The following is a 26869-nucleotide window of genomic DNA, read 5'->3' as shown; positions in this document are numbered from 1 at the left end:
GCGAAGATTGTAGAGGTTGAACGCTCTAGGCTGAAAGACAGGATAGTCCTTTCAGTGTGAACGTGGAATTGGGATGTGTCACATTGCGAGGATAAGCTTTCAGATGAATTGGATCCAAATGTTTTCTCTAGATGGGCTTCAGGTGTTGCTACTGAGGGAGACTGGGAGTTTACTGTCACTCAGGCCCTTGCCGTGAAAGCCCGTGGGGAGGACAGCCTCTTGCCTGCCCCAGATCACTTAGGTCTGATTCCTCAGTGTGGATGTCCTGCCCACCTCCTGCCTGCAAGTCCAGCTCATCCACATGGAGGCTGGAAAGCCGCCCTCTCTCCCCTGTGTCCTGCCTCAGGGGCTGTGCCAGCTGAAGCTTTTGTAGCACTCTTGCCTCTATAAAAGCCTCAGAGACCTGGAGCCCCCAGCCTTACCTCTCAACCTGTCCCTTCCACTGGGCAGTAGTCAGTTTTTACTGAAGAAAAAAAACCCCAAACATAGACTGGTAGCTGAGACTGCTCAAGTCCACTCTTCAGAATCACTGCCACTTAAGTCAGAGACGATAGTCACTTTGCCCTTGACCTGTCTCCCTGTGGGTGCATGCCTCGAGCACACCTGTAAAAAGTGCCAGGTGGAATTCTCTTTCACCATCTAGGCCTAGAGATTACCACCTGGTACAGTGAGCTGATTGGGGCAGGGAGGGCTAGCTTACTTGTCCTTGGTTCCGGTAAGGCCCTAAGTGGCTGTTAACAGATTTAAAGGTGCCTGAAGAGAGAGCCGGGACATGCTAGTGCCAAGTGTTGGGGAAATAAGTCTTTATCTTGGACAGCAAACCACAGACCCAGACTGCAGTGTTATTTGGGGATCAATTGGTAAGGATGTAGTTGCAAAATTGAGTTCTTCAAGCCTAACTTGGCTTCATAAAATATAGAAATGGAAGTTCAGGTCTTTTCTTATAGCTGCAGTTGGATTTCTTCTAGACCAGAAAGTCCAAATTAAGGAAATAAATGTAGCTTTATGTTAGCCTTCCTTGGCGCACGAGGGTGTCAGTGGAATGGGACGGGTGCGTGTGTGTGTGCATGTGTGTACACGTGTGCTGGCATTGACACACACGTGTGAGGGAAGGTGTATACGTGTGCATAGGCTTGTGAGAAGTGACCAGAGAGAAGAGAATGGGAATCTCCAGGGTGTTTGAATCAACAGTAGATCTGTGTTCTTTTCCTAATGTGCATTTGGTTGGAGAGAGGTGGTTCTGTTTTCGTTACACTCTCTAATTAATCATTGGAAGTAGGTCCAGATACACAAGGGAAGGAAGAACCATGAAATCAAAGGAGAGAGGTTAGGAGTCCGGTTTGGCTGAGCCTCTCTAGCTAGCTTACAAAATCCTACCCGGGCTTCCTTGAGTGTGGGACCTCTTAACTCATTAGAATTTGGGGTGTTCAGGGGAGGGAAGGTCTGGCTTCTCCAGGCCCACTGCCTGCAAGCAGGGGCTGAGGACAGAGCCAGAGGCCAGTGGATTAGGTGTGTGGAATGTGGTAGGAGAAGGCTTGTTTGGGATGGGGAGAAGAGTGGGTGGGGGGGATAGTTTCTAAAAGGGTCTTGAAAACCTTGCCAAGGGAGGGAAGAAAGGAGGCGGTGGAGAGATTGAAGAATTGGAGAGACTAGTTCTATGTACCGCTGACTTGGGACCCATTTAAGACCCTTGCCCTCGGGGTGTTCCACAGTGGTTTCCACCCACCTCGGCCCCATTCTTTCCCCAGTTCAAGCCCTCCCTGGAGCACTGGTTTGTGTGTTGGCATTCTCCTCAGTGTGACCCACACCAGCGCGCACTAGGTGTGTTGGAGGTGGAGGAGACAAAGGACAGATCTAGGGGCCTTGAAGGGTCACCAGCCACTGGGCAGGAAAGGGAATGTTGCAGACCTGATCTCCGAGCAATGTCACCCTGTCCTCTCTCCTTGCTTCTCGCTCTGCTAACTCAACTCCTGCCTCCCCTCTTTTTCATCCTTCTACTCTGCCCTGTATGGAGGACAAGTGGACACCAGGGGCGCCTCCCTTACTGTACCTGCCCCAGCCTTTCCTGGGTGCCAGCAGACTCTTGGGTACACAAGGCTCCCACAGTTGCGGAGCCAGGAAAGAATTTCTCTACACAGGATGGACTGTATATTGGGACTGAAAATTATATTCCTGCTTATACTAATGCTGTCTATAAAGCCTCTTCGTAGCCTCACTTCTCTCAACTCTCATTTAGGGGTTGTATTCCTTTTATTTTCTCTTTGCCTGACTGCTTCTTCCCACTCTGCCCCCTCCCCCCTGAGCCCTCTACTTCCTAAAACTGTGTGGCATTAACTCTGTTGGATCAACTCTCTGGGAAAAGATTCTGTTCATGTAAGTGCACTTACTCCCTGGATGTTGTCACTAGTCTAGTGGCTTTTGCTAAATAAACCTTTCTTATTTCTAAAAGCTTTTCCATTGTCTTTTCTTGCCTCTTCTATTCTACCTGCTCCTTCTCCCCACCCACCTCCCAACTTCCCAAGCCCGGTGGCATCAGCTCTGTGACGCACGATTCCCAAGGGTGTGTGGTGTTTAGAAAGAACTCGTGTGTTCCTTCAAGGAGCGGGGGAAGGTGGAGTCTTCAGTGGCAGTTTATTCAGACCAGCCTTGCAGGATCGGGCTGTACCAACGGTTCTAATCCAAGGGCGATTTCGCTCCCCCAAGGGCTGGATGTCTGGTGACGTCTGGAGACATTTTTGGTTGTCACAACTCGGAAGGAGGCTATTGACACATAGTGGTTGGAAGCCAGGGGTGTTGCTAAATATTCTACAATGAACAGAACAGCCCCACCACAGAGAATTATCCAGCCCAAAATGTCAGTAATGCCTAGGCTATCCCCGTTTTTTTTTTTTGGACTCTCCCAAACCCCAGGTCTTTTCAAACTCCAAGCATCACTGGAATATATTGGCGGCGGCAGCAAGTTTTGAGTGCTTGAAAAAGTACATCATAGATACTTTCACATATAATTAAGATCATCAAGATTATAAAATTTCACTGACTCCCCGACTAAATGTCTGAAATATGTAGTTGGTAGGTTTCTGGATGGGCCCATTCCAGGAATGTCCATACTGGAGGCAAACAGACTTTTCTTCCCACACCTGCCTAGAAGGGTTATGGTGTCGCTGAAACACAGCTCAGCAGAGGAGTCCTGACTCGTTAAGATGTGGGCTTTCCTTCAGGGAGTAGAAATGAAAGGGGAGGAGGGTTGCTGGCAGAGAGGGGTGGTAGAGAAATATGGAGCTGCAGGATCTCGCAGAACCCACATCTTGAAAACCAGGCTTCCCTGACTGGAATGCATAACCATTTTGAAGGCAGAGGTTTTGTTAAACCTGATACTTTGGTGGTAGGCCAGGCCTGAAGGAAAGTTGGAGGGTCAGATCAACCAGGGTCATATACCCTCTGCCCTTTTCTGGCTGAGTGAACTGAACTGAGCCTTATTTACTTATCTGTAAAATGGGAATACAACACACCACATAAGGCTATAATGAAGCGTAGATGAGATTGTATTTTAGAAGCACCCAACAGAATGCCTGGCAGTGGCCCAGGGTGCAGTACGGTTTACCCCCTAATTAACTGGGAGGGGGAGGCCGTGTTTGTGCCGCTCAGTGCAGTTGTGTTCTGCGTGCATTTTCTGCTGTGCGGAAACTATTCAGAACTCTGTACCGAGAAAGCTCCTGGGGTCATAATGACACTACGTTAAATGTGAAAGGTGGAAAGTACCCTATCCTTAGGGAGAAAACGCTAAATTCTCACACCTGCCAGGCCATGATTAGCATGTGCTGTGGCCCTTGGGCTCAGTCCCTGGCCTTTGGATGGCATGCTCTCTCTCTCTTTTTTTTTTTTACACTGTGCTCTGTGCCCATGATGTGGATGCCCTGGAGGGGGGAGTGAGGGCTGGGCAGAGGGAGAGAGACCAGATGAGGAGTGATTCCTCACCCGATCCTCCCACAGACCATGCTGAGACAAGTCCACTCCGTGTCCCCCTCCTCGTACTCCCTCAGGAGCCCTGTCAAGGGGACACACGTGCACAGCAGCGTCCGTAGGGACAAGCCTCCCGGGGCTCTGGTGGCCTTTCCATTTAGGAAAGCAGGAGGTCAGAGTGAGGACTAAAGGCTCGCCAGAGTCACTCATCTGTTCCCGCCGGGAGCCGGGCCCTGGAAGCAATGGAATAATGTCAGGGCTGCCTGCAGACCACCCTGCCCCGCCCCCAGTGAGTGGGTGGGACCCTGCATGTCCTGGCTCCCAGGCCAGTTGGAGCCTGCAAATCAAGTAGACTCTGGGACTCTGACTTAGTGGCTGGAGGGTGGGGGAAAGAGTGGGGTGAGGAGTGGGGCACTGGGTGCAGGACTGGTGTGTGATGGGGGTTTGAGCCAGCCTGTCTCTCACAAAAGAACCACAAACGATATTTTAGCAGAACAGTGATAAGCAGAAGCAGCTCGGCCGAACTATAAAGTGGGGCTTCAGAAGACTTAACTATGTGACCACTGGAAGGGTAAGGGGAGATCCTCCACCCCAACCCATTGGCCAAGCAGTGGGGAAGCAGAGACAAGGGGAGGGTTTGTGCCAGGGTCCCTGAAAGGAAATGCCCCCTTGCAGTGAAGGGGTCCACTGAGTCATTAGGGAGATGAAGTGAGAGGTAAATAAGGCCTAAAAATAAGACCATCAAACATAAACTCTTTTTTCTTTAACCACATAATGGGCAGAACCGATGTCCTTGCTGCACCCTCGACGCTCATTCATTTTTCTGGGTCAGAGTTGGCTATGAGGTTTGCTCAGAAATAGAATAAGGGTCAGGGCTGTCTGCTGGGACATTTCTTAGTACTAGGAAGCAGTGTTTTCACATGTTTACCGGGCTTTTTAGACATGACTCGACAGAGCCATGTAAAGATGCCCCCTGGGTCAAAAATGATCTGTTCTGCTTCAGCCAGAGATGTCCCTCCCAAATGGAGGATCATGGTACACGTGGTGGGAATGGGCCCCAGCCCTGTTTGCCTCTTTTCTGCCTTATGCGTGGGGCATGTTGTCCTCCCCGTTCCACCCCTCAGAAGAGCTAACACCTAAGAAGCTTTCAAACTGTGCAGAGATTCTGCTGGTGGAACCGAGAGGAAAGGGCGTTCAACCCTTCTCCCTCAGTGTGAGCTCTCCCACGGTGCAGGGCAAGGACCGATCACAGAGGGACCAACAGGAAGGCCAGGGTCTTAGAGCAGTGGTTCTCATACCTGAGCTGCATCAGAATCACCTAGAGGGCAATCAGAACACAGATTGAGGGGCCCACCCCGCAGAGTTTCTGATTCAGTAGGTCTGAGAATTTCATTTCTAACAAATTCCCCGGGGTTGCTCACACTGCTGGTCTGAGCACCTCACTTTGAAAACCACCATTTTAGAAGATAGGCTCAAACTTTGGGTATTGTCTTTCAAAAAAAAAAAAAAAAAAAGAGAGAGGCAGGGAGATGGGCCTGGTGTTGCTAGGCAACTGGTAGCAGAAGGGGAATGCGATGGGGACCAGGGACTGAGAAGCACAGGTGGTACAGGGTGACCTCAGACTTGACAGAAGGCTGTCACTAACTTTGGTTTATTGGCCTCTCTGTAGAGACATAAATAGGCATCATCCCCCGTTTCCCTGAAGCGTTGTCCGCTAACAAGACAGCTGCCGCCACCCAGCAGCCCTACTTGAAGGCCTGGCAGCTGCCTGAGGAAAGCCTGTCTCCCGGCCGGACCTTCTGCTCCTTGCCCCAGAAGGTTTTGAGCTTGCGATAGTACACCTTGCAGCTGAAGCCCTCCTTGAAGCCCCCCTTGATGTGGCTCTTGAGGGAGTGCAGCGTCGGGTACATACGGCAGCAGCCCGCACACTTGTAGCCTTTCTGCTGGGCCGGGTACCACTTGGAGGCCATTAGGATGTCCTGGGTTGTGATGTAGTCTGTGGAATCCAGGCCGTGCCTGGATTTCTTGGTGGCCTCTTGGGGGCAGGTGTTCTCTGGGGAGGAAGAGGACGAGCAGATGCTCTCAGCCGTGTCCTCTGGGAGGCAGTTGTCCCCCCTGCCCTCGTCCCGCTGCACCTCTGGGAAGCTGTAGGTCTCCAGGTGGCTCTCTTTGTCCTTGCATACAAAGTAGCTGTAAGGGGAGAACCAGGGCCGGTAGATGGTGCAGTTCCACCTCAGCTGCTCTCTGTTTGGGGGGTCCCCCAAGATGCAGTCTGCAAAGGAAAGGGCTGGGTCTGAGCCTCGAGCCAGGCAGGGAGCAGTGAGGCCTGGGGTGGCTGGAGGCCGGGCGGAGAAGCAGAAGGGCAAGAAGGCAGGTAGTCAGGCAGGACCTCAGGTTACCTCTGCCCCTCCTTGAGTGCAGTTCTGAGAGCAGGCAGAGGATGGGGTGGGGAGAGCAGTCTAAGGCATTCCTTCCTGCTGTCCAGAGAAAAGCAGTTTGATCTCTGGGTAGAGACTCCCCTTGCAATGACTAACTAAGCCTTGGCATTTGTCAGGTGCATCCCTCCCTGCAGACACCTTTCCTCTGCCTTCTCTGAGCATAGACACAGGTGGCTCAGCAGACAGCCAGACCTCTGGCCTCCTAGAGCCCCTCTTTCTACCACCACCGGTTGCGGCCATTTCTCCAGCCTCACTGTCTGCCTGCAACAGCCCAGACAGGCAGAAAGTGCTGTTCTCCATCAGCCTGAGAGACAGGAGAGGAGAAGCAGAGGACTCTACAGACCTGCAGGTCTCTGCTAAAGGAAGCACCGGACAGGAGACTACAGGAGACTACAGGGGGAAAGGCAGCACGTGGCGAACCCACACACAGGCACCCTGCCCTTAGGGGAGCAGCCCCTGTTCCCCCAGCTTCTCACATGTGCCCGCCTGAGTCAGAGAAGGCCTCACCTGGTGAGAACACTGTGTTGTGCACCCCATGCCGGAGAACGCTGCTTTGGTGCTGGGGTAGCAGGGCCTGGGCTGGGCTGGACGCCTCAGTGGGAAACACCGTCTTTGCAATGCCTGGGTTACAGAAGAAACACTCTGGTGAGCTGAGCAAGGTTGGGCATCCTCTTCTTGGGACCCCTCCCCCTGAGACCTACCTAGAGGTTCAACCTTGGTGCTTTAAGGGACTGCAAAACTGAAGCAAAATAATGACCTTTGTGGCATCCACATAGGCAGAGCTATTCTGGATGACCTCCTGGGGAATTCCAAATGGGGTGCTGGTTTCACTGAGACCGTGGAAAGGTCCTCTCCAAAGAAGAATATAAGATGTGGACCAGATGACAGCTTTCTGCCTGGCCCTCCCCTTTCTTGACCCTCCTGCAGGGTGTGTGTGTGTGTGTGTGTGTGTGTGTGTGTGTGTGTGTGTGTGTGTGTGTGTGTTCACTCTGCACTGCAGCCTTTGGGTCCCTGGAGGGCCCAGAGGAGGGAGTCTGGTCGCGGACCACGTAGCTATGTTACAAGATCCCTTTGAGGACGAGAAGCCCGTTTCTCCAATTAAAACGCCTCCCACCCACAGCCAGAGAGTGTTCAGGTGGACCCCAGCTGCCTGATGGTTGCTAATACTTGGGTTAAGAAGCTGACTTGCCTCAAATCGCAGAGCAGTAGCTGTGCTCAGTTTGGGAAACAGATGGATACAGATGCCCTGTGTATAGGCAAATGGATGTTTAGGAGAACCACTTCAGAGGACAGCACTTCTCAAACCTTAATGTGCGTAGGAATCACCTGGACATCTTGTTAAAAATGCAGATTCTGATTCAGCGGGTCTGGGGTAGGGCCTGAGATTCTGCCTTGTTCTAAGAAGCTCCCAGATGTTGCAGGTCCATGAACCATGCTTTGAATAGCAAGTCCTCAGAACATTCAACTTTATTTCATGATAGGCTCATCAGTTACCAACCCCCCCCCTTAGGTTCCTTCTGATGGATTGATAAGTCTAGATCTTCTCCAGGTTTCAAAACAGGGCTGAAACTAGTACCTGCTCCTTACTTAGACAAACTGTCACTTTGAGGGTTCATGCAGATTCAGAGGGGGAAAAAAGCCTGACAACAAATGTTTCCCCCATCCTTCCCTTGCAAGAAATGAATACACAGCAGGAACTACTTACCATGTATGCAGCATTTTGAAAAATTATTTTCTCCCCATGTGTAATTTGACTTTCTCACTAAATTGTGGTCCTGTAACATGATCTGGTAGAGTACTCAATTAACAAGCTTCAGAAAACCACATTTTTGTGGCCCTAGTGGCACGAGAGTTTACCTGGCAAGCTGGTGGCACGTGAGGACGTGATATCGGGAAAAGTGCTCAGAGCAGAGGAAGAGATTCGAGGTTCAGAAATGCTGAGGAGTGAGAAGTTCTCCATATTCTGACTACTGAAGTGTATGGAGATCACACACACCTGCTCCCAAGAGGCTGGTTGGGTTGTCTAGGCAATAAACATTCTGAGCTCAGTTGACATCACAAGAGGACCACATGATTCTACTCGCCAGGGGAGGTTATCCCCCTCAAAGATGGATGGGGTCTGTAGCAAGCAAGATACAAAAATTTAAAAGATGTTTTTCACTTGTCATTCTTCTGTGGCCTGTCCTGATTGGGGATACCCAGAGAGAGGGAGGAATGTAGTGGAGACCTGAGAGCGATGTTGTCTATTCACCCCCTCTGTTGTTTAGTGTCCCTTTTCCATGTCGTTGCTGTCACCACCCCCAGCTCTGGGATCCTCTGTCCTCTCTTAATGACCTCTTTGCTTTTTTCATCTGCCTAACCTCTGTCACCAGATGTTTTTGTTGTTTTACCTTAGTTTCTGTTTTTTTGGTTTGGGGTATATTTTTTACATTTTTCTTTGGAAATAATTTCAAACTTATAAAAAGCTGCAAAAATAAAATTTGTACAGAGAACATTCATGTACCCTGTATCCAGATTTTCCTATTGTTAACATTTTCCTCCATCTGCCTTATCAATTCCCTCCCTCCCTCTCTGCCTCTATGTGTGTATACATTTTTTTTTTCTGAGATATTTGAAGGTAAATTACAAACATAATGCCCCTTTGTGCCTAAATACTTCAATACGTACGTCCTAGGAATAGGGACCAAATACTGTTTTAAGTGGTTGGTGCTGTCTGTTTTTAGAAAATGACTAAAACATAGTTGGGTGGCTTACTCAACACCATTTTGCTCATTATAAGCAATTTGGTAGTAAGGCTGTGTACTCAGAGTGGCAAGGTAGCCTCTTCTCTTTGCTTCACTTTTGTCATGGCCAGCCTGCTAGAGGGTTGAAAGATGAGCTTGAAGGTGCCCCATTCTAGATCATCATGACTAGATGCATACAGGACTTTAGATCTAAAGGTGGGTATGTCTGTGCTGGGTCGGAAAGGTCTGGCCCAGCCCGTAATCAGCAGTGGGCTCCCCTCGCAGTGTGTGAAGCAAGTGTGAGTTAGCATGTGCATATGAGATTCCAGAGTTGTCCTCCTGTCTGTGTTTATTCACAGTACTTAAACATTTGCAGGACAGTGTGGAGAATGAGATCTCATGTACCTCCTTCATAGCCTGGTTTGGAACGTTAGAACGTGTTAGGATGTAAATTGACGCCACGTACCTTGGCAACTTTGAGGGTATTGGCAGTTTCACTTGGCCGTCGTGGTGTAGAGAAAGATGATGGGTCTGGGAGTCAGCCTACGTGAGTTCTAAACCCCTGCTCTGCCGTTATCTCCCTGTGTGGTATTAGGCAGACCTCTCTGCCACCTGCTTTTCCCATTTTGTTAATTTAGACGGTTGGAGTGGATGAATGAACATCTTTCTGGTCTAAAATCTAGGGATTCACATGTTGGAAACGAGACAGCAAAAAAATGAGTGATACACACATGATCCAGAAAACTTAGAATTTCATCTTGCCTTGGCCCATTCCATTCCTCCCAGTGCCAGCTAGGAACTTCAGATATACTTCATGTAAAGGGGCCTCAAAATATTGGGGGAAATACAGGAGGCTGCCTCAGCGCCTGTTTGTAGAATTTTTAAAATACGGCTCTGTTTTGGTTTATTACAAAGCATATGGGAACCTGGTCATCCAGGTCTGTTACACTCCTCATAGCAGGACCCCTGTCTTGCATACTGTATCCTCTTGGTGTGCTGTTGCTGGTGACCGAGACGGGAGGTGACACTCCCAAAGTGGTCGGTCACTACATAAAATGTGTCTCTCTCTCTCGTTTGTTTCCCGCCTGCTTTCCGAGCCCCTTTCTCGGACAGGTAAGATACTGTCTTTCTTTTGGATGACTTTGGCCCCAGATGCTCCCCTCTGCTTGGCTATGTGCATGCTGGGGGGTGCTGTTAGGAGGGCCACCTGGTTGGGATCCAGTCACTTTTCTTTCTGCCATCACCATTATTTTCTGAACCACCAAGCCTCCCGTCCTGACAGAGTGTGGGGTCATTAGCGCCTATCAGCAGGAAAGGGGCTCGCTGCACATCCCTCAGATCTGGAGATGAAGGGAGCCCCAGCCAGAGTCCTGCTTTGGAGAGAAGGGCAGTTTTTCCTGGCCTGACCTCAAGAGCCCCTGTTTACCACTCCTGGAGGAGGGCATTTTGAGTGGCTTTTGTAAATGGAAGAAGGCTTGGGGAACAGCTTCTCTACGATGTTAGCCCATAATGCAGTCAGTTTTAAGTATTCATATCAAAAGTCAATTCAATTAATTTATTAAATGCCTACTGTTGTGCAAGGCCCTATGCTGAGCATTATAGACAAAAAATGTCACTTAAGATGCTTCATCCCATCAAGGGACTTATTTTATTATTAAAGACAAGATGTATTTACCAGAAGACTTAAGAATTATGAAGAGAGTATATGATGAGCTATTTTTAAATTACTTAAGAATTCAGTGTATACATCCTGAAGGGTAGAGAAACAAGAAGTACAGGAAATCTAAAATGGTGCTTAATCCAAAAGTTATTTATGTTTCTTAGAATGTGTTTCTTCAATAATTATAATCAAAGGGGCTCACAATTTACAAGTCACTTTGCCAGGTGTTTTTGGTACTTACACTTTTAGAAGTGAATGTGTCTGCTCTGAAAATTCACATTAAACCAGTAAGGAAACAGCCAGAGAACTATGTGAGCCCGAAAGTGGTAGGGATTGGCCTTCTTCCCTGGCATATATCTCTTGAACATTTGCTCTAGTTTCATGGTGGCCCCAATACTTTCTGGTTTGGGGGGAAATCATTAAATGCTTAAGTTTCCAAAGGCTTCTCTGCTAGTTTGCAGAGTTCACGATTAAAGAAAAATTAGAAGGATATGGGACATGATAGGTAAATTATGCAAAAGTGGATGACATGGCAAGATTTACACTCTCAGGAGAAGACTCAAGAGTTGATACCCCTGTTGTGGGATGGGCCGGGATCTCCTGCTAATGTGGTGGGTCTACATCTGGAACCCAGCCAGCCTGACCCAGTCAGCTCTGTGCCCTGTGTCCCAGGGATGCTCTAATCGAGTTCCCGGCATGTCCCCTGCAGCGGTGCTTTTCTCGCACGTGGGTTAGGGGCAGTTACAGAGGTGAAGGCTGTGGGGTTCATCACAGGGGGAGGTCTCCACTCCTCCCACAGCTTCCTCCTGCCGCCGGAAGACCCTTAGCATATGGCTTCTTGAGGTAGTTGGCTCAGGAGGGATATCTCTGCATAAAACCACGATAAAGAGAAATGCTCCCCAGTGCCTAGGACTCAGCAGTGCAGGGCAGAGAATTGCTTTATGCAAAAGTTCAGCGGAAGAAAAGGTATACCCTAACCTCAGTTACTCTTAGGAAGGCTCGGCTAGAGTAGGCACTTTAGCAGAGGTGTTGACAAGGAGCAGAGCCTATGACCAAATCGCTCTCCTCCTCTGAGACTGACAAAATATCTAGAGTAGCTGGTAAGGACAGCAAGCTCAAGCCTGCTTCCAAGGCCCCAGAGTGGGTCTGGCTGCACTGAGGCCTGAGCTAGATTTCCTGGTGGGGAGAGGCTGCCTCTGTGCAAGTGTGTGGACAGTGCAGCTTAGAGCCCTGAGCTCTAGCCATTCCAACTACAGACCTCGGAGCTCCTGTGGTCTTGGTCTCCACAATTCTCTATCTGCAAATGGGGTTGGCATTTCAGGATATTTATTGAGCACCTACTATGTGCCACACCCAGGCTAGCTGTTAAAGACACAAAGATGAGTGAGACATGGCTTCTGCCCTGCAAGTGTTTACAACCCAGTGGGTCTCCTCCCAGCCCTTTGAGTTAATCTTTCCAGCCGAACAGAGATCCCTGAGAGGCAGACTGTGCACGAGACGTATTTAGGCGGTTATTCCATGCAAGGCAGGAAAAGTAGTGGCAAGAGCCCTGAGCTTTAGGTGAGAAAACCTGGGTTCTAGTTCCCACCGTGCCAGTAATTGGGCTGTGACCTCGGGCCCAGCAGTTCATTACGCTGAGCCCCGTCTTCTTCCTCTATGAAGAGAAATCTTACCACGCCCCACCTTACTAGCTTGTGAGGATTAAGCGAGCTGGTGTTTGTCAGCTTCCTCCCGCTTCCTTGGCACCAAGTGCTTGTCCATTTGGCGTGAACTGGTTCTGAACCACCACTTAGCACCTCTCTGCATGCAGCTGTCCCATCCTCCCAAGTTCCACCCCTGAGAGAAGTGAGCATTTTTCCTGGAGAAAATGTGCTACTCATGTGGCTTTTTAGCAGGGAGCTTCCAACTCCAAGCCTCATACTTGCCATCCCTCCACCAGCTTCTACCCCAGCGCCTGAGTCAGAGAGCTCCACATGTGCTCGTGGCAGTGTAAAAATGTCACATCTCATTGCTTCATCCTTGTTTTTCTCTACTTCAAAGGGCCTGGTGACCCCAAGGTAAGGGGTGAAGCCATGAGTCAAGGAGGCACGTTTAAAGGGATAAGTTAGCTTTCTTGTGGCTGGAGTTCATCACTGATTAAGCTGGGTGAGGCAGAACTAGAATTTCTGGTCCCACATCCCATCAGAACAACTGGATCGGAAGGTTCAAGAGTGTCTTTGCTGCCTCCCTCTTGACTATTGCCAAAGCCTCATGAAGTTACAAGCTGTGGGTGTGGTATAAGGAGAAGATCAAAAGCGATGGGGTCGAAGGCCCCCCTCCCCTCTCCTCACCGGCTCTCTGTCTTTCCCTCTCTGTTTGTAGTCGATCACAGCATGTTTGAGAACTTGAACACAACCCTCACTCCAAAGCTCCAGTCAAGCCGCTCCTTCGCCCACTTGCCCAGGCCTGCGGCCCCCAGCTCTGCCGCCCTGGGGTCTGTGGAGCCCGGAGGGCCTGGACTCTGGGTGGGCAGCGGCCAGCACCTCAAGAACCTGGGCAAAGCCATGGGGGCCAAAGTTAACGACTTCCTGCGGAGGAAAGAGCCCTCGAGCCTGGGCAGCGCGGGCACGATGGAGGTCAACAAGACCGCAGGGGCCCAGCTGGCCGGCGGGGCTGACGTGGACGACGGAAGGTGAGTGCACCTCTCCCTCCTGCCCTGACATCCTTACGGGTCTGGACCCGCTGGAAGGGGCCTGCGACAGACTGTAGTGTCTAGAGGGGAGAATGGCCTTGGGGTGGGGACGGAGGTTGTCACATAAAGAACAGCTGAAGGATCGGGCCATGTCTGTGGGAGCCGGCTTCCACTCTCCCACCGTGGCTGAAGTTTACGGCGTGCCCGTCACGTCCTAGCACTGTGCTATGCTTCAGCTGCATTATTTTACCTAACCCTGAAACAGCCCTCTGAGATAAATTATATTATTTCCATTTTGCAGGTAAAGCAGGTTCAGAGAGGTCACGTGAGGAGCTTCAGGTTACAGAGTTAGTAATTGGCAGGGCTGGATTCAAACCCAGGTATTGCCGGAAGCTCCCCGGCGGGGGGATTCTGACACCCAACCACACCTGAGAAGTGCTGCCCTGACTGTCGATAGTGGAGAAGCCGGCGTCTGGCAGAAGCCACTGGTCAGGGGAGAGAGGAACCTCTGCTTTGGCAGCCCTCCCACGTCCAGCCTCGTTGTAGACGCCTACACTCCCCACGTGGGGATGCACTTTTCAGGGCTACTGTATAGGTTCTGACGTGACGCGGTTCACCAGTGGTCCCAGTGTTAACGCTTTGTGCTGTTGTGAACACCGAGTGAGGATGTGACAGGCCCAAAGCCATTTGTGCTCAAACTGCCGAGACTCGCACGCTAAACCAAGAACGAGAGCCCAGAGCGAAAAGCGCTTCCCGGGTGGGTGAGTGGAAAGTGCAGCACGGTGTCTTGCCAACCTTATGTCAGCTCATGTCACCAACCTTATAGGTCAGCCCTGCAAGAAGCATTCCCTCGGCTGGATCCCCCGCCTCCTACCACCAGGAAGCGAACCCCTCGGGCCCTGAAGACCACCCAGGACATGCTGATTTCATCGCAGCCAGTCCTAAGCAGTCTGGAGTATGGGACAGAGCTGTCACCTGGGCAGCCCCAGGACTCCCCTCCCACTGCCCAGCCCAGCCCAGCAGATGCTTCACAGCCAGAGGCCATCATGGAAATGGTGGACAGGGGCGAGGCTCTGCCCAATGGAGAGGTTTCCCTGTCGGTACCCGACCTAATCCACAAGGACAACCAGGACGAACCGAAGCTAAAGGTGACTGAGTGCCGAAGGGCCTCCTCCCCTGGCCTCATCGAGAGAAATGGCCTCAAGCTCAGCCTGAGCCCCATCAGCCTGGCTGAGTCTCTGGAGGACGGCAGCCCGCCTCCTCGGGCACGGACCTCCAGCCTTGACATCGAGGGCCCTCACCCAGACCTGCTGTCCTTTGAGTAGAGCTTCTGCTGCTCCTGCTGAGCCCGTTCCCCTCTGCCCGCTCCTCCACCGTGCACCCTGGCCCTTGCCCCAGCTCCACCCTGCTGTCTGTCCTGCTTGCACAAGGCTCAGCAGAGCCAAGTCTTCCACACGGGCTGCTGCAGGGCCACAAGTCCATGCATAGTCCTAGTTCAAGAGTCCGTCCATGCAATGGCAAAAGGACTCGGGTGCCATCCCAGCTCCTCGGCGTGCTGGCTGCAGCCCTTGGATACTAGGGCGCCTCTGCCCCCGAGTTGCCCTGGCTTCCCACTGACCTGCAGGGCCAGCAGTGCAGGCTGAAGGGTATTCTCTCTGCCTGCCTCCCACATGCTGCCTGCTCTTCTTCCTCCCCTGCCCTCCTGGTTCCTTTCTTCTCCTCCCTGGGGGCCAGAGGCCTCCTGCCTCCGGGGGAATCAGGCTGGATGAGGGATGACGGTTTTGGCTTGATGATGGGCCCGGGCCCAGAAAGCCGCACACCCCGAGCACAGCCCAGCCACAGCTTCTCCTGGTCCCAAGACAGCACAGGCCTCGGGTTGTTACCTCGCCTCTGCCCGTGTGGATGCAAGCCGGGGGCAATGCTTACTGGACCTGAGACCTCGGGCAGCCTTGTCGACAGCCCGGGTTCACAGGGTGTGTCTCATCTAGCCTGAGGCAGAGGGCACGGAGCCAGCCAGCGAGAGCGCCTGCCAGCATGGGAGTGTGGAAGGCGCTGGGCAAGATGATGCAGCCAGCTACGCTCGGGCTCGCTGCACAGAAGAAGGGACCCGGGCTTCCCTTGCTGTGAAGACAGGGCTAGGCAGGCCCTGGCAGAAGCAGCAGAGCAAGTTCTGATCTTGTTTGGCAGGGAGGGCCCAGGAACCTGGCATCCAGGGAGCTGGTCCCGAGAGAACCCAGAGCAGTCGTGGGGAAGGCAGGGAAAACGGGATGGGGAAAGAGTAGTCGTAAGGGCTCAGAGCAGCTTTTTGGGGTTTCCACCGCGTGATGTGATGTAGTTCTAGGGACTAGGCATGGTAAGTACGAGAAGCAAGGTGAGGAGTGTGAGAGGTTGGAATGTGGTAGGAACCGTGGAGCAGGCCGCCCTTAAGTAGGAGGCGCTCCGCTCTTGTACAGAAGGTGCTGTCTACCTGCCTGCCTCTGGGGTCTCTGTGAGGGATTGACAGCTCACACAACCCCACTGGTTCTGCCCTCCTGGGTTAACCCACGTCTGTGTTCCTGTCTCCCACCAGCGGTCCTGTCATGCTGTTTTCCTGTGGCCCAGAGACCCTGTCGGGCGGTGATCCCAACCCTGGGGGCCTTTGCAGCAAGAAGAGAACATGCCTTTTTTTGAGCAAGGTGGCTGGGTCCCCGGGAGAAGGCTGGGAGTAGCACATCTGGCCAGAGTGGGCTGTTCAGTTCTTCTGTGACTCCTGCCGCCTCCCCTTTTCTATTCTTTGTGCGGCTTCCCACTCTGGGTGCCCCAGAGCTCACTGCCCACTTCATCTCATCACCCATTTCCTGCTCCCCTCCCCACTACCTCTGCCTTGTAAAATGTCCAAGGTAACTCCTGCAGACCCGGGAGCCTCGGGGGACCACCGGGATGCAGGTGCCCTTCCCGCCTCTTTGCTTCTGCAGCCGGGGGCCTTGCCACAGCTCTCCCGCTGCCTTTTCTCCTACCCTGCGTTCTCAGAGTGAAGCTTTGTCTCATCTTCCTCAGGAGGGCCCAGGCATGCCAGGCACCTTGCAGGCCGTGGTGAAGTGAGGAAGGCTGTTACTGAATTGAGTCGGTCCTGACTTACTCCAGGAATATCACAAAGATGTTGATATCTGACCCTGATGCTCAGAAGTTCTCAGGACTAGCATTCGGGGGCCTGTGAGTTTTCCCAGAATGGCTTGGGGTTCTGCACAAAACACAGAGCTGGGGGCAGAGAACTAACCCCACGTGCTGGCAGCTAGCCCACTCTCATCTGCGCTTCCATCCCAGAAGCTCGGTTTGCTCCTCTGACGGGAAACTTACCAGGTTCCTGCACTCTGGGGCTGCTCCTCTCCCAGAGACCAGGGTGGCTCTGGCCGGGTGATATTGTAGCCATAGGTGCAGAGGTGGCAGGCCTGGGCAGGCTTAAGCACCCTGCTCTCCGCTCCACACCCAGCCGCTGCTGAGGTCCTGACCCTCAGACCCAGGGTTAGCCCAGGGATCCTATCAGTCTGTCCCAGGACCATGGCCAGGGTGACCCCAGTGTTCCTCAGACTCGTGCCTAGTACCAAATAAGGGGCTGTGGGACCCTGCTTCAATGTCTGGGTGGCCTCTCTGCGATCTCCATCTCAGCCATCCTTCTACAGGAGGGGTGCTGCTGCTACCGGGGTGGGGGAGCTCTCTGAGGCTAAAATCAGGTCCTATCGATGCGACAGGGAGTGCCTGGTGCTAGGGCTGAGTGTTGCCCAGAGGCCAGTAGGAACAGCGACTTCTGTCCTGCTGAGGGCCCCGGCTCGGACCAGCTCTCTATGCAAAGCCCCACTTGACTTCCCGTGTCCATCTCAACAACCTGACCTGCCCGTGACTGCAGTCACCCCCCTGACACACCCCTCATGGTGAATCCAACTTCTCCGGAAGCTTGACCCTCGGGTGGCCCAGTCTGCTCAAGGACAGGGTACTGAGGAGAAATGAAGGGCCTGTCTTCTATGTCCAACAGAAGGAAGCTGGGGCCACAGAGTTTTTTCTCTCCCTGTTACCCACTGTCCTGTATCCCCATATTCAGCAATAGTTTTACCCTGATAGATGCAAGGTGAGCTTCCAGAACTTGGCAGGAAGGTGGCATATTCCCCTGCGTGGAGAGAAATGTATCTGTGTTAACGAATGTGGGTGATATGAAGACATTCATGTAGTCCATCAACTTTTAAAGAACAAAGAGGATGGCCCCGGTTTGGGGAAAGAAGAATATTACAGAGCTATTCCAAGTGTTTTCTAGAGATTTTATATTTATATTTTTAGTAATCTTCTGGTAGAAGGAAACTACACAATAAAATGATTTGGTTTGGTTTTGCTGGTCTGTTTTTTTTTCTCCTGACTGATGCAGAGTGGTTGGTTTTTCTGAAGGCTGCCTTGTTGAGCGGAGAGCATTGGCCTTTTGCTTTGTGAGCCTGGAAGAGTGAGACATGAGGATGATGGGCACTGCTGACAGATCTCCAGCACGAGACCTTGGGAGGAAATGATCTCTCGGGAGGTGCCCTCATGTGTTCCTCTGACTGGCTGGCTGCTGTGGAAGTGTCCCTCTTGCAACCAGACCGATGTCTGGTTCAGGGCATCAACATCACGTGCAAAGGTGCAACCGTCCCCGTCAGAAGGAAGCAGGGAGGAAATGCGAGTGACCACCAGAGCGTCCACCTGGGGTCCATAGCCCTCTCCCATCAAGGAGGGGACAGAGCTGGGTGTGCACACAGACACTCTTCAGAGAGGGACCAGAGCTGCCATCAGATTCGGAGTCATTAGTAATGTTGGTAAAACACCCGAAGCTGCTGACGTAGGCACTTACCCCAGACTGGGGCAACCCAGATGTTCCTTACTGAGACAGCATGGCTTGGAGCAGCGCTGGCCTGAAGCCCCTTTAACCCCCTTGCTGCCCCTGGCTGGTGTCAGACCAGGAGACCCAGAGGACTCCCAGCTGAGAGTTGGCCAGACCTTTAACCTCCTTAAAAGGGACAAAGTGGAGAAGAGACAGGAAGGGGAAGGAAAAGAGGCCATACACATTTCTAAAGGGGGAAGGATGGGACCTTTCTGCCCAGCCCTGTCGTTCGCCCCCATGACGTGCCAGGGGTCCCTCCCTGGGTGCACATCAGAAACGTCTCAGGCATGAGGCTGTCTCCAGCCTTTTCTGCATTGAATTCCACTCCTGCACTTCCTTTCTCAGAGGACGGGCAAGAAGACCACGGGCACTCACACTGCTCGCTCGCTCTGGAGTGGGGTGCAGCATATTGTTCTGGGAAGGCAGGAGTAACACAAAACCCAATCCAGCGTATTCCATGCATGGGAAAAGGCATTGAAAGTACTTACAATACCAACTTCTTCCTTTCAGCTAAGTCCAGTGACTATTCTTTGGGCGACCTCTCCCGTTGGATGGCTTCAGGATCAGCTTCTGCAGTCATTCAGGTGTGAAATGTGCCTTTCATACGCTTCTCTTTCCCACTATTATGCAAAGGAGTTATTTTTGGCTAAGATCAAATATGAAAAACGATAATGTAAAAATTAAACACTTTTGAGGAAATTTTTAAGTGTGAAAAAGGATGTGAATATGTCACATTTTTTAATGCTGTGCTCTGAGCCTTTGGCCTAGAAGCTGGGATACAGAGATGCATGTATTCCGACAACATATCCAAGCCTGTCTGTGAGCTGAGTGCTGACTGGGGCACAGTGGTAACGCTGGTGGAGAAGAGACACCTGGTTCTGTCTCTCACTATGCCCACGATGGGTGAGGACACCACGGAACCTGCCTTCCTGGTACGCTAACAGGCTATGTTAGTGTAGCCTGTTAGGCAATGAAGTACCAAATTGGGGGGGGGGGGCCCGAGTAGCCTGTTATGCAATGAAGTACCAAATGGTGGGGGGGAGGCCCCGAGTAATTTCAACTAAGTGTTTTTCCTCCGAGCTTAATCTGCCTATAGAGGTTGCTGAAGGAAACGAACAAATCAGAGGTCATCAGGAAGCCCACTTCATTCCTAAAGTCTGTGCCTGCGCTGGTGAGGAACCCCAGCTGGGATTCAGAATTTATGGAATTAGCTAGTCTGGGAATGCACCTCAGATACTGCTCCAAGCTCAGAGAATTCCTTCCTGGTCAGTTTGCTCTCGGACATCTTCCGAATCCCTTCGAAGTCTGTGAATCCTGGGAGTATTCTAGAACCGTCTGTGCTTCAACTCCCTGTCCCCTCTCTACCCACATCTCCACCACCGCAGGGCTCCCCGGGTCAGTCTGCCAGCTGCTGGTTACACCTCTTTGCCTTTGAGATTTTGGCCCTCAGGGTCCCCTGGGCTTCACTGAGCATTGCCCCTGCCAGCCAACCGCTGGGTTTGAGGTGCCCGATCTGGAGCCCCCGCTCTGGCTCCCCTCTGAGTGGGAGCAAGTAATTAAGTCCACACAAAGAAATGCAGCCCTCCTAGATGAAGCCCCACCTACCCCCGAACAGCTTGCAGACAACATTCAGTGTCTTTCATCTCTCCCAAGGAAATCCACTCTGGAAACCTTCATTTCAGTTGTCCAGTGAAAGCATCTTCAAGGACTTTGCCCCTCCAGGGTGCCCTCCTCCCTGCTGCCGTTTGCACTGGGTCTCACGATGAAAGCCCGGAGTGCCCTCCATGACTTACCACTAATGAGAAAATTCCTCCGCGTTCGTATCTAGGGCCCGACCCGTGGAGACACAAATCCTCTTTGTGTCCAGCTTATCTCCAGCTGCTGCCATGATAAATAGTCCAGCTCGAGGGAGCCCGGGGAAGCTCTACCCCACGGAACGAATCACTTGGTAAGTGACCACACAGGGAAGCCAGCTTGAGGAAATATTTAAGGACCAACTCAGACACCAGGCTACTTTCTCCCTCGTGGGAGGTGCCTGAGGAATCTTTCCTTTTCGGAGTAGGAAACGCTGCCAGTTTCTCTCTCTTGGAAAAGACAAAAAAAGAAAAAAAGAAGAAAATCCCCCAAAGCAAAAAGCAGTCTCCCAACAAACTGCAACTTTTGTTTTGCGTTTTACTGTTTAACAAGTCAGTGGTTTCCAGTGCCATCTGCTTGTCCACCTTCCTCCTTAGAGCAGCGGTCCCCAGCCTTTTTGGCACCAGGGACTGGTTTCGTGGAAGGCAATCTTTCCACGGACCGGCGGCGGGGGAGAGATGGTTTTGGGATGATTCAAGCGCATCACGCATGTTGTGCACTTTGTTTCTATTATTATTACATTGTAATATATAATGAAGTAATTCTACAACTCACCATAATGCAGAATCAGTGGGAGCCCTGAGCTTCTTTTCACTTGCCACTCACTGATAGGGTTGTAATGTGAGTCTGCAAGCAATTGATTTATTATGGTCTCTGTGCAGTCAAACCTCTCTGCTAATGATAATCTGCATTTGCAGCTGTTCACCTGTGCTAGCATCACCGCCTCAGCTCCACCTCAGATCATCAGGCATTAGATTATCATAAGGAGCGCACAGCCTAGATCCCTAGAGCCACCGCATGCACAGTTCACAGTAGGGTTCGCGCTCCTATGAGAATCTAATGCCACCGCTGATCTGATGGGAAGTGGAGCTCAGGCGGTAATGCGAGCCATGGGGAGCGGCTGTAAACACAGATGAAGCTTCACTCGCTCACCTGCCACTCACCTCCTGCTGTGCAGCCTGGTTCCTAACAGACCAAGCACTGGTACCAATCTGTGGCCCGGGGCTTGGGGACCCCTGCCTTAGAGCACCCTCCGTGTTTGCCGCCAGTAGCGTCTCTACACTCCTGTTTATTACAAAACTCCCGCCGGTTTGGTCTGGTGTGTAAGCACAGCCAAGTGTCCAGCCTGCTTCGTGGGCTAACCCAGGGCAACTTACAGCATCTCCCTGTGGCTACCATGGGGTGGTTCCGGTTAGTCCAGGCCACTGTGGGACCAGCAAAGGGGCAGCCTGGCCTTTGAGATGGAGGGACTGGAGCTCCATCAGCCCTGCAGCTTCAGCCAGTGGATGTGCTCCCTCTGCATCCAGGACCCCTCTGGGGTCCCTGCCCAGACACCACCGCCAGCCCATCCTCTGCGCCTGGGTAGCACCCTGTGCGTTTCTCCATGCTGGCACTTGCCGTGTGACATAGGAAGTATCAAGAGCTGCCCCCTGTTGTCTCTCCCACAAGTCTCTGAGCTCCTCAAAGGCGGGGGCCTTGTCATCTTCATCTCTGACTCCTCGGTCCCAGGCACAGCACCTGGCACATCGCTTGATAAAGATGTGCTTTGAACTGAACTAAACTCACAGAACGTGTCATCTGATTTGGGAGATTTTATATACGTGTACACATACAATCTAGTGCCAGGTGAATCCCACCCCTTTCAGCCTCCTTCCTCAGGGCCTCCACCCACAGGCAGTCTCTGTACCTGATCACCCACTGCAGAGAAGGATTGAGAAAGGCCATTTTCAAAGTGGAAAATGATGAATGGGCCAGTGTGTAGCTCATTTCTCTCCAGCCAGAGCCTTCATTAATTCTGCCCCCCGGACAAGTGACACCTTGCCATGGAGCCGGCAGAAGCAGGCACTTTTGTCCGGCCTAATATAAGAAGGGTCGCGCTCCAGTGCCAGACACCTGCCCACCTCTGGTTTCTGCTCCTCCAGCTTCTCTCAGGTCCAGTTCTTAATATTCGTACTTTACTCTTTTGGGCTTTGCTATTCATTGATGCTTTATTATATGTCTAAAGCTCCTGTACATTCCAGGAATTGTGCTAATCAATTTACGTTCATTATCTCATTTGTTTTTCTCAATAGCCCTGCAAGGGAAGTCCTATTATGCCCGTTTTTTAGATACAGACAAAACCTTACTGCATTCAAATAATTCACACACATGCTCTCATTAATCCTCTGATGTTGTGAGGTAGTTATTTCAGTCCCGTTTTATAGATGGGTAAACTGAGATTGAGGTAATGACTAAGCAGATTTGCCTGAGTCTTACAACTGATAAAAAGCAGAGCTAGATGTGTAGGCCTAGGTTTTTAGACCCAAGGAGCAGACAGCTTCCCCACCACCCCATGGTTCTTCTCTGTTTCCATCACACCAGTCTGATAAAAATTTCCCGGAAATGTTCATGCCCCAGAAACATCTTGTTGAATTGGACCATCTCCAGGGGTGAATGCAATTTCATTAGACACTGAATATTCATGTGGGGTGGGAATTTAGAGACCCATTCACCAATCCCTCATTTTACAGAAGAGGAAACAGCAAAGGCTACAGTTTTTCAGTGTTAACCTGTGCTGGCGTGGTTTCTGATTCCTCATAATAACTATGCGGTAAGAATCGTTAACCCCATTTTCTAGATGAGGCTGGCCAGAGGCTTAGGGAGTTTCAGCAACTTGCCCAAAGTCACTCTACCAGTGAGTGACAGAGCTGACTCTGGTGCCTCTTGAAAACATCCATTCTGAATGGTTTTGGTGTAAATCTGCTCTATGAATTGCAAGAATTTCAGCCGCAAGCAGGAGTGGCAGAAGTATTTCTATTGCATCTCAAATTGCAAACTCAGAGAAGGCTGGCTCATACACTAATCCTGCTATTGACACTGGAGATTAAGCATTCAAATGAGAGATGAGTATTAGTGAGAGGAATGTTTCCGGTTTTGTAGCTACCATAGTTTCTCAGCAGTGCTAAACAAACAAAAAAACCCCTCAGCTCAGTACCTGTTTTCTTGGTGGTTGTCTGACCTCTTGTGGCTGACTTTAGGCATTACAGTTTCTGGCAGCTAATTTCTGCCAAGAGGCAGCTTTTCGTGATAAAAATAACATACATTCATGAGATAAGTACTACCTCCTTTGGAAAGGCTTGTAATTTTCCTAAGATCATTCAACAAATAGCGTAGGAAAGGAGAAATAAAACAGATGACACTTCTTTACTAGGAATTCCAGTAGGAGAGAGAAAATAGAAGGGGAGGAAATCTTTGAAAAAAATGAGAATTCTCCAAAAGTACAGAAAGATTAAAATCTTAAGAATAAAATGGCATATAGACCTTCAAACAGGATAGAGGAGGAAAAACTCAGACACATTTACAGCGAAATTTAAGATCATAAAGACAGACCACCTTTCACTTCTTACCTGTCAAAAAAAAAAAAAAAAAAAAAAGATACACCATCTTTAAAGTTTCCAGAAAAAGAAGATTGGCTATAAAGGAGAATCAGATTGACATCAGACATCTCAATAAGAATTCTAGATACAAAATAATAATGGCTTAATATTTGATATTGTTGAAAGAAAAAAAACACTAAACCTATATTTTATATTCAGTTAAACTATCATTTGAATGAGTGTAAAATAATATTATGAAGCATATAAGACTGCAAAAGGTTACTTCTCAAAGACCATCTTTGAAACTATTCTTGGAGGAAATATTCCAGTAAGAAAAGAAGTGAACTCAGAAGAGTTCTATGTGTTTGTAAATATGTAGGAAGTAAGGATGAGTAATTGAGCCAGTAAAGCTTACTGTTATTTAAATGGTAAAGGACCCAAAAGGAGTAGATAATAATAATTCAAATTTTAGATCAGAAAATGAGGTGGGATTAATTATGGTGACAAAAGGGAAATGAGAGTATGCTTAATTATAACAACATATTTTAAGTTTTTTAGGTAGAGAATAAATACAGGTTTTAATAGGCTATGGATAACCACCATAAATTTTTTTTTTTTAATAGAGGTTTCAAATCAGCAGGGGGAAATCCAATGAAAAGCAGAAGAGGAAAAAAAAAAAAAAAGAAACAAAATGTATAGCAAATGGAAAGAATGGAATAAGATTTCTATCTTAGCTCAGGCTTCTGTAACAAAATACCATAGAATGGGTGGGTTAAACAACAGACATTTTACTAGACTTTCTCACAGGGAAGTCCAAGGTCAAGGTGCCAGCAGATTCTGTGTCTGGTGAGGATACTTCCTGAGGTGCAGACAGCCCCCTTCTTGCTGTGTTCTCACAAGGCCTTTCCTTGTGCTTGCAGGTGGAGAGAGAGCTCTGGTGTCTCTTCCTCTTCTTATAAGGGCCCTGAACCTATTATGAGGGCGCCACCTTATCTAAACCCAATTACTTCCCAATGGCACCACCTCCAAATACTATCACATCAGGGGTCAGAGCTTCAACATATGGTTTTGGGAGGGACAAAAACATCTGGCTCATAACAATGGCAGAAATAAATTCAAATAGAACAAATTATAATAAATATAAGTGTATTGAACTCACCAAACAAAAGGAGGAAAACTTAAGTTGGAAAAAAAAGTAGATCCAGCAATACTTTGTCTACAGAAGACAGGGTTAAAACAAAAGATATGAAAAAACTTAAAAACAAAGGGATGGAAAATTATATAATGAAAAGAAAGTCTGGATAGATTTTTTTGCCTCGATTGGTTCAAGATGGCGGAGAAGAAGGGTGTGCATGTACTCCCTCTTGCGAGAGCACTGGAATCACAACTAACTGCTGAGCAATCATCGACAGGAAGACACTGGAGTTCACCAGAAAAGATACCCCACATCCAAAGACAAAGGAGAAGCTGCAATGAGACGGTAAGAGGGGCGCAATGACAATAAAATCAAATCCCATAACCGCTGGGTGGATGACTCACAAACTGGAGAACACTTATACCACAGAAGTCCACCCACTGGAGTGAAGGTTCTGAGCCCTACGTCAGGCTTCCGAACCTGGGGGTCCGGCAACAGGAGGAGGAATTCCTAGAGAATCAGACTTCAAAGGCTAGTGGGATTTGATTGCAGGACTTCGACAGAACTGGGGGAAACAGAGACTCCACTCTTGGAGGGAACACACAAAATAGTGTGTGCATTGGGATCCAAGGGAAGGAGCAGTGACCCCATAGGAGACTGAACCAGACCTAACTGCTAGTGTTGGAGGGAGGCGGGGGGTGGCTGTGCCTCACCGTGAGGACAAGGACACTGGCAGCAGAAGCTCTGGGAAGTACTCCTTGGCATGAGCCCTCCTGGAGTCTGCCATTAGCCCCACCATAGAACCTGTCCGCTCCAGTGCTGAGTTGCCGCAGGCCAAACAACCAACAGGGAGGGAAATCAGCCCCACCCGTCAGCTGACAAGTGGATTAAAGTTTTACTGAGCTCTGCCCACCAGAGCAACACCCAGTTCTATCAACCACCAGTCCCTCCCATCAGGAAGCTTGCACAAGCCTCTTAGATAGCCTCATCCACCAGAGGGCAGACAGCAGAAGCAAGAAGAACTACAATCCTGCAGCCTGTGGAACAAAAACCACATTCACAGAAAGACAGACAAAATTAAGAGGCAGAGCAACCAGGGATCGAGCCCACACCCCCTGCACTGGAAGGTGAACTCAACCACTGGGCTGCCAGGCAAGTCCCCCAACCTGCTTTTTAATGCACCTTTTATATTGGCCTTTCTACTTTCGCTATCTCACTTATGCTTCCTGGTTCAAAATAGACTGCACTCAAGGTCTTCTATCTGGGTCACCTTTTGGAGGACCCAAACAGGGACACACATCTAATATAGCTCATCTCACATTGCTTTAAACTGTTGGTCTTATGTCTATGTCTTCTACCAGATTATAAGAGCCTTGAGGTACTGTGGTATGTAGAGTTCTGAGGCATCTCCCAAGGTTCCTGCCTCCTGGTGTACTTGCTGTGAATAATCCCCCTCATCTTGAGTGTGGGCAGGACCTGTGAATATGAGGAGGTAGTCACTCCTTTGATTAGATTACATTATATGGCAAGATGATAATTATGTTACATTGTACACAACTCTACCTTAGCTGACTGCATTCAGAAGTTCTCCTGCTGAATCTTGAAGAACCAAACCACCATGAGTTCTACAGATGCAAGGAAATGAATTCTCCAAACAATCAAGTGACTCTGAAAGAGGACCCTAAGCCTCAGATGAGACTCCAGCCCTTGCCAACACCCTGACTACAGCCTTCTGAGAATCTGATTACCCAGCTAAGCCATACCCTGACTCCTGACCCATGGAAATTGTGAGATAATAAATGTATGTTGTTTTAAGCCATTAAGTTTGTGAACAGCATAGAAAACTATTACAGACATGTATATATTCTTTTAAAAATTATGTAATATTTCAATATACAAAAATATTGGAGAATAATGTAACTAGTATCATGTATGCAGTATGAAGCTTGAACATAAAATTCATAAAATTATGGATAATGTTGAAAAAAAGAAAAAAAGAGACAGAGGACTATGTACCAGATGAAGGAACAAGATAAAACCACAGAAAAACAACTAAATGAAGTGGAGCTAGACAACCTTCCAGAAAAAGAATTCAGAATAATGATAGTGAAGAGGATCCAGGACCTCGGAAAAAGAATGGAGGCAAAGATCGAGCAGATGCAAGAAATGTTTAACAAAGACCTAGAAGAATTA

General features: G+C 49.9%; 2 protein-coding genes across 13 annotated transcripts in view; one reads left to right on the top strand and one right to left on the bottom strand.

Moving 5' to 3' along the window:
* LOC309663865 (carboxyl-terminal PDZ ligand of neuronal nitric oxide synthase protein) overlaps positions 1-17811 on the top strand; it is a 302668-nt gene extending 284857 nt beyond the window's left edge. For 8 of the 11 annotated variants that reach the window (XM_082468485.1, XM_082468484.1, XM_082468481.1 and 5 more), the window contains 2 exons: positions 13143-13452; positions 14279-17811. In XM_082468485.1, the coding sequence (XP_082324611.1) occupies positions 13143-13452; positions 14279-14777 (809 nt within the window). In that variant the 3' untranslated portion in view covers positions 14778-17811. Of the gene's footprint in view, positions 1-15; positions 5476-13142; positions 13453-14278 lie in introns of those variants that run through there. The other 3 variants (XR_014265505.1, XR_014265506.1, XM_082468486.1) reach the window with 2 other exon arrangements.
* SPATA46 (spermatogenesis associated 46) lies at positions 5596-21054 on the bottom strand. Of its 2 annotated transcripts, XM_082411589.1 has the most exons (4): positions 20125-21054; positions 8256-8517; positions 6906-7019; positions 5596-6232 (listed from the first exon to the last, which is right to left on the bottom strand). In XM_082411589.1, the coding sequence occupies exons 2-4, from the start codon at positions 8356-8358 to the stop codon at positions 5706-5708; spliced, it is 744 nt and encodes a 247-aa protein (XP_082267715.1). In that variant the 5' UTR covers positions 8359-8517; positions 20125-21054; the 3' UTR covers positions 5596-5705. The 2 variants fall into 2 exon arrangements, with proteins under 2 accessions (XP_082267715.1, XP_082267714.1); XM_082411588.1 differs by lacking the exon at positions 20125-21054 and having other exon boundaries at positions 8256-10031.
* Between the last annotated feature and the right edge of the window lie 5815 nt (positions 21055-26869).

This window comes from Balaenoptera physalus (genome assembly GCF_965194825.1).
Source record: "Balaenoptera physalus genome assembly, chromosome: 1".
NCBI lineage: Eukaryota > Metazoa > Chordata > Mammalia > Artiodactyla > Balaenopteridae > Balaenoptera > Balaenoptera physalus.
The sequence above is the reverse complement of the archived record's forward strand: the minus strand, read 5'-3'. Positions and strand labels throughout refer to the sequence as shown.